Raw genomic sequence first — 7,248 nt, 5'->3', positions numbered from 1 at the left:
TAGACCTTGAGCTATCGTGAGACCTTCATTCATTCGTATAAGTTCCATCTCCAAAATACTCATTTTTGATTTATTCACATTTTAAATGTTAATTCTTTTTTTCTCACCCCCCAACAGTGTCAGAGAGATGATGTGGCCCTCCTGCCAAAAGGTTTGGACACCCTTGGAGAAGGACTGCCTATCAAGCTTTCAGATGAGACAAACAAGCATACAGACCTACAGGCAGGAACAAAGATCTTGAGGCACAAGAACAAGATGAAGAGCCCTGGCTTGGCAGCAGCAGGCATGAGGGTGGCGGGAGTGTCTCCGCGGACCACCAGCTGAACACGAGTCAGCTGGGTGAGACATCCCCCAAAGAGCCAAGGCCACCCTGGCCAGCATCAGCAGAGGCAGCACCCAGTTCAGAGGCAGATCACGGCAGACGTTCCCGTCCCCTTCTGCACTAGCCAGACCTCACTTGGGACATAGGGCACCATGTTTGGAGAGCCCAGGCAAGCCGGAGCAGGCTCAGAAGTGGGTGGCTTGTATTGGCTGGGATCTGGGACTGCATAAGTAATCTTAGGCATATCTACTCAGAAGTAAGTCTCACTGAGTTCAGTGGAACTTAAGAACATAAGAAAAGCCCCACTGGATCAGGCCATAGGCCCATCTAGTCCAGCTTCCTGTGTCTCACAGCAGCCCACCAAATGCCCCAGGGAACACACCAGATAACAAGAGACCTCATCCTGGTGCCCTCCCCTACATCTGGCATTCTGACTTAACCCATTCCTAAAATCAGGAGGTTGCGCATACACATCATGGCTTGTACCCCATAATGGATTTTTCCTCCAGAAACTCATTCAATCCCCTTTTAAAGGCGTCTAGGCTAGACGCCAACACCACATCCTGTGGCAAGGAGTTCCACGGACCAACCACACGCTGAGTAAAGAAATATTTTCTTTTGTCTGTCCTAACCCGCCCAACACTCAATTTTAGTGGATGTCCCCTGGTTCTGGTATTATGTGAGAGTGTAAAGAGCATCTCCCTATCCACTCTGTCCATCCCCTGCATAATTTTGTATGTCTCAATCATGTCCCCCCTCAAGCATCTCTTTTCTAGGCTGAAGAGGCCCAAACGCCGTAGCCTTTCCTCATAAGGAAGGTGCCCCAGCCCAGTAATCATCGTAGTTGCTCTCTTTTGCACCTTTTCCATTTCCACTATGTCTTTTTTGAGATGCGGCGACCAGAACTGGACACAATACTCCAGCTGTGGCCTTACCATCGATTTGTACAACGGCATTATAATACTAACCGTTTTGTTCTCAATACCCTTCCTAATGATCCCAAGCATACAATTGGCCTTCTTCATTGCACCGCACATTGGGTCGACACTTTCATCGACCTGTCCACCACTACCCCAAGATCTCTCTCCTGATCTGTCACAGACAGCTCAGAACCCATCAGCCTATATCTAAAGTTTTGATTTTTTGCCCCAATGTGCATGACTTTACACTTACTGACATTGAAGCGCATCTGCCATTTTGCTGCCCATTCTGCCAGTCTGGAGAGATCCTTCTGGAGCTCCTCACAATCACTTCTGGTCTTTACCACTCGGAAAAGTTTGGTGTCGTCTGCAAACTTAGCCACTTCACTGCTCAACCCTGTCTCCAGGTCATTTACGAAGAGGTTGAAAAGCACCGGTCCCAGGACAGATCCTTGGGGCACACCGCTTTTCACCTCTCTCCATTGTGAAAATTGCCCATTGACACCCACTCTCTGCTTCCTGGCCTCCAACCAGTTCTCAATCCACGAGAGGACCTGTCCTCTAATTCCCTGACTGTGGAGTTTTTTCAGTAGCCTTTGGTGAGGGACCGTGTTGAACGCCTTCTGAAAGTCCAGATATATAATGTCCATGGGTTCTCCCGCATCCACATGCCTGTTGACCTTTTCAAAGAATTCTATAAGGTTCGTGAGGCAAGACTTACCCTTACAGAAGCCATGCTGACTCTCCCTCAGCAAGGCCTGTTCGTCTATGTGTTTTGAGATCCTATCTTTGATGAGGCATTCCACCATCTTACCCGGTATGGATGTTAGGCTGACCGGCCTATAGTTTCCCGGGTCCCCCCTCTTTCCCTTTTTAAAAATAGGCGTGACATTTGCTATCCTCCAATCTTCTGGCACCAAGGCCGTTTTGAGGGACAAGTTGCATACCTTAGTCAAGAGATCTGCAACTTCATTCTTCAATTCCTTAATAACCCTTGGGTGGATGCCATCAGGGCCCGGTGACTTATTGATCTTTAATTTATCAATGAGGTCTGAAACATCTTCTCTTTTAACCTCTATCTGACTTAACTCCTCGGTTAGGAGGGGCTGTTCAGGCAGCGGTATCTGCCCGAGGTCTTCTGCCGTGAAGACAGATGCAAAGAACTCATTTAATTTCTCTGCCATCTCTAAGTCTCCTTTTACCTCCCCTTTCCCTCCCTCACCATCCAGAGGGCCAACCGCTTCTCTGGCGGGTTTCCTGCTTCTAACATATTTGAAGAAGCTTTTATTATTCCCCTTAATGTTGCTGGCCATGCGTTCCTCATAGTCTCGCTTGGCCTCCCCTATCACCTTCTTACATTTCTTTTGCCACAGTTTATGTTCTTTTTTATTCTCTTCATTAGGGCAAGACTTCCATTTACGGAAGGAAGCTTCCTTGCCCTTCACAGCCTCTCTAACTTGGCTGGTTAGCCATGCGGGCACCCTCCTGGATTTAGTGGAACCCTTCTTTCTTTGCAGTATACACCTCTGCTGGGCCTCTATTACTGTTGTTTTAAGTAGCCTCCATGCACTCTGGAGAGACTGGACTCTTTTTATCCTCCCTTTCAACCTCCTCCTAACCAGCTTCCTCATTTGAGGGAAGTCCGCCCGTCGGAAGTCAAGGGTTTTTGTTAGAGATTTGCCTGGTATTCTTCCCCCAATGTGCACGTCAAAACGGATTGCAGCATGATCACTGTTCCCCAATGGCTCAGTAACGTTTACATCTCTAACCAGGTCCTGCGTACCGCACAAAATTAAATCCAGAGTCACCTGTCCTCTGGTGGGCTCCGTGACTAGCTGATCTAAGCCACAGTCATTTAGCACGTCAAGAAATCCGGTTTCCTTATCGTGACCAGAACACAAATTGACCTAGTCAATATGAGGATAATTGAAGTCCCCCATGATTACAACCCTGTCCTTCCTTGTCACCTCCCTGATCTGTTTCCTCATTTCAAGGTCCCCATCAGATTTCTGGTCTGGAGGACGATAGCACGCCCCAGTATTACATTGCTGCACAAGCCTGGTAATTTAACCCACAGAGATTCTACGGTGGAGTCAGACCCACCTTCAATCTCTACTTTGCTGGATTCTATCCCTTCCTTAACATAAAGGGCCACCCCACCTCCAACACGCCCCTGCCTGTCCCTCCTGTAGAGTTATAGCCCGGGACTGCGGTATCCCACTGATTCTCCGCATTCCACCAGGTTTCCGTTATGCCCACTATGTCAATATTTTCCCTTGTCACCAGACATTCCAGTTCTCCCACCTTTGCTCGTAGACTTCGGGCATTCGCATAAAAGCATTTATACACGGAATGCCCCAGGATGGGCTGCTTATTCGCTCCTTTGTCCCCGCATCCTCTCATTGTGCTAAACCGTCTATCACATCCCATCACGCTACCTTTCCCAATTTCTTCTCCTACCCTGCCTTTGTCTTGTTGTTCTCTAACCTCCCCATCCTCATCCCATAGGTAACTTACTCCCAGGTAAGTGCGTATGGGATTGCAGCCTTAGGTCCCATCACTGTCCTCTGCCACCAGCACTGATGCCACTGCATCCAAAAGCAAACTGAGGCAAGTAAACGTGTTCTGCTTCTATCCTGGGGCCACCTCTGGGTCTTCTTGGACACACCACCTACTTCTGTGGCATGCGTCTAGGTGGGAAAGGGGCGGGGAGGCTCCTGAGATAAGAGATAAGATTCCTGCGCCACTGCTGCTGGCTCCACCCCCTCCTTCCCTCTCCCTGCCCACAATCCCCCCCCCCTCCGTGTCAACTCACCTGCTCTGGAGTAGGGCACCAGCTGAGGCAGAAGGCCGCTGTTTGTGGCAGCGGCTTGAGAACAGTTGCCGCAGCGGCCGTGCGCAGGGCTGTGTGATCTGTCCTGACAGCAGAACTCAGTGGGGCTGGACTGCCATGATGTTTAGCGTGGCAATGAGAAGGCCCAGGGGAGGGCTGACAGCATCCTCAGGAACTGAAGGGCTGGTGGTGGGGGCAGGGCGAGAACCAGGGGGCTGCAACTAGAGGGAAGCCTTCAGGGCTGCCTGGTACTGAACAGCCTGCAGCTCTGTGCAGTTGTGTTCTGCCCACTGGCAGAGGCCGGACAGCCACCAGACAGTCAGGAACACTGTAGCTGCCTGCACAGAGCTGCCAGTGCAAGGGTGGAGAGTGGACTAGACCATCACTGATGTCCCTTCCAGTTCTAGTGTTCCATGATCCTAAGCGGCAGGTGTGGATTTGGCAGAAGCAGCATCACTGATGTGGGCTCAGCTCCGGGAAGCATAAACAGATGGAGAGAGCAGATGTCCCCTCTTTCACACCACATCTGGCATCAAGGACACAGCCGCGGACAGAAGGGGAAATGGCTTCTCGTGGGCATGGGGAAAACAGCTTGTGTGGTGCACGGTTGGCAGGGCCAGAAAGAGGGAATGGAAGATGATTTGGGCCCTGGGGAAGACCTGCTTGCGGAGGCCAGCAGGATCCCCGCTCCAGCGAGACGCACGTCCCCCCCTCACCCGCCAGGCCACAAAACTCACCCATGAGGTAGGCCATGGTCTTGCAGACGGCCTTCCCGAAGACGAAGGTGCGCATCAGGTTGGGGATGAAAGTGAAGGGCATGCAGAAGGCAGCCACCATGAGGTCACTGAGCGCCAGCGAGAGCAGGAAGGAGTTTGTGACGGTGCGCAGCCGTTTGTTTACCGCCAGCACCACGATGACCAGCGCATTCCCCAAAATACTCAGCAGGAAGATCGCCGAGTAGAGCAGGATGCGCACGGTCAGGTCTAGGTCTGTGGAAAGATGGGGGAGGGGAGGGCGCGGTCAGGCCTGCCCCGGCCAGCGTGCGAGTGGCTGGATGGCTGCTTCCAGGGCAGGCACAGTGCAGGTCCCCAGGCTGGGCTGGCTGACCCCTGCACTGCACCTCTGCGGGGGCAGCAGTGGCAGCGCCCCTCAGCCAAGAGGCAGACCCTGCTGCCGCACTGCCTGGCACCGTCCATCGGCAGGGAGAGCGCTGCCTTCAGGAGGTGCGCCCACTGCTGCCTGCTTGGGAGGGGGCTTTGCGGACCTGGCTGTGGAATCGGTGGGGTGCTTCTGACCAGGAGCCTGCCTCCTGGAGGGTCCTGCCAGGCCTTCCCATTCCTCGCCTCAGGCCTGCCTGCCTGTGTGTGCGCCCGGCGGCTCCCAGCCCGCTCTCCTCGCCCCAGCCCAGGCCTTTCTCCCTCCCACCTGGTCACCCTTCTCCGATGGATGCTGGCACACCCCCCCCCTTCTCCTGTTCGTGTTCCCACCGCTGCAGAGGCCACCCTGAGCCTCAGAACGTGGCGCGCCAGGCTCTGGGGAGGCTGCAGCAGGCGGCTGCTTGCCAGGAGCCCTTCCTGCGGGCCAGGCCAGTCGACAGCCGGGGGGGGGGGGAGCCCCAGCAGTGAGGGCTGCCCGCGAGAGCAGAGCCAGGAGCCCTTGACGCCCCACAAGCACTAGGCTGGCGCCCCCTCCAGGCCTGCGGCACCCCGGCTTCGAGCGGGCCTCGCCCGCCGCTGGCAGCACCGCCCCACGCTGGGGCTCGGCGCCCAGCCTCCCCGGCGAGGAGCTGCCCCGGGAGCAGGAGGGAAGCCCGCGGCCCCGGCTGGGGGAGCCGCGCTCTGTGCGTGGCTCAGACCTGGCACGGCAGGCGGGCGGGGGCGCCGTCCGTGGGTAGCGGGGGGCCGCCGACAGGCCCTGCAGCGGCGGAGGGCTGGGGGTGCCGGGGAGCGGAGAGGGCGCTCACCTCGCGGGCCGCGGGCGGGTCTTCGGGGAGCGTCGCATCCCGCGCCGGTGCCGTTCCAGGCGCCGCCGGCCGAGCCGTTCCCGGGGCGGCAGATCAGCGACTCGTTCAGCGGCCGCGTCGCCTCCATCCTGGCGGGGCCGGGCCGGGCGCAGCGCAGCGGGACAGCCGCCCGTCTCCTGCAGCCGCCCGGCTGCAGCGAGCCCAGCACAGAGCACCCGGGGCGGGCGGGCGGCGAGCGCCCCCCTGGCGGCGGAAGGAGCGCCGCGTCACGGGCCGCCCCGTCGGCGCGTGGCGGTGGCGGTGGCCTCTGCTCGTGCTGAGCAGGCAGGAGCCCCTTCGGCCGCGGGCTCGTCTGCGGGAGCGGTGCGGGCTGCGCAGCGCACGTGCAGAGCGCGCCTTCCTGGCACGGGGGAGGGGGCTGCCCCAGCGCGTCTCCCGGCTGCGCCCGCCCCGGGAGGCACGCCGTGTTTGCTGGAGAGCCGCCGGCTGTTGACACAGGTGCTGTCGACCTGCTGGAGGAGCCGGCGCGGGGGAGGGGGCGAGCGGCGCAGCTTCTCGGCTCACTGCCCGCCCTCCCTCCCTCCCTCCTTCGGAAAGCCGAGCGCCGGGGAGGCCCCCTCCCCGTGAATGGCGGAGTGGGGCTGTCGAGGCCCCAGAGCTCAGCTCTGTGGGTCTCTCCTGCCTGCGAGGATGCAGAGAGAGATGTCGTTGGGCGGCCACCCCGGAGCTCCTCCGGCCTCTCTCCCAGGAAGCCCCCTCTGTTCTCAGCAGATGCCATAGCAGCTACTCTGAGTAGGCTGCAGGGCAGGGTCACTCCCAGTCGTCCTCCTCAGGCTCTCGGGTTGACTCAGGCTCTGGGTCCCGGCCCAGCCCGCCCCAGGAGGCTGCTGAGTCAGGTGTCTCCCTCCCATCACCGTTCACCAATGCGCAGCCAAAGGCTGTCTTGTGTCTGCAGGACAGGACGGGGGGAGGCTTGGAGAGAGGGCCAGGTGCAGGCTGCCATGCTGTGGGCAGGGCTCCTGGTCCCAGGCTATGGAGGAGCCCACCGGTGCAGCTGTGGGGTTGATGCAGTGGAAGTGCACCAAGCCAGGAGGACTCTGAGAACATAACAAGAGCCCCACTGGATCAGGCAAAGGCCCATCTAGTCCAGCTTCCTGTATCTCACAGGGGCCCACCAGATGCCCCAGGGAGCACACAAGACAACAGACAC

General features: G+C 57.5%; 1 protein-coding gene across 1 annotated transcript; it reads right to left on the bottom strand.

Annotated features, from left to right (window-relative positions):
- Positions 1–4,812: 4,812 nt before the first annotated feature.
- Positions 4,813–6,165, bottom strand: LOC136635982 (gastrin/cholecystokinin type B receptor-like; the record flags this gene model as incomplete). The annotated part of the gene is made up of 2 exons (XM_066611034.1): positions 5,781–6,165; positions 4,813–5,064 (listed from the first exon to the last, which is right to left on the bottom strand). Coding segments are annotated over exons 1-2 (637 nt in total), but the record flags the coding sequence as incomplete, so codon positions are not given.
- Between the last annotated feature and the right edge of the window lie 1,083 nt (positions 6,166–7,248).

The sequence above is a fragment of the Tiliqua scincoides genome, unplaced genomic scaffold (assembly GCF_035046505.1).
Source record: "Tiliqua scincoides isolate rTilSci1 unplaced genomic scaffold, rTilSci1.hap2 HAP2_SCAFFOLD_205, whole genome shotgun sequence".
NCBI classification, from domain to species: domain Eukaryota; kingdom Metazoa; phylum Chordata; class Lepidosauria; order Squamata; family Scincidae; genus Tiliqua; species Tiliqua scincoides.
Note: the sequence above shows the minus strand (reverse complement) of the source record. Positions and strands in the feature narration are given on the sequence as shown.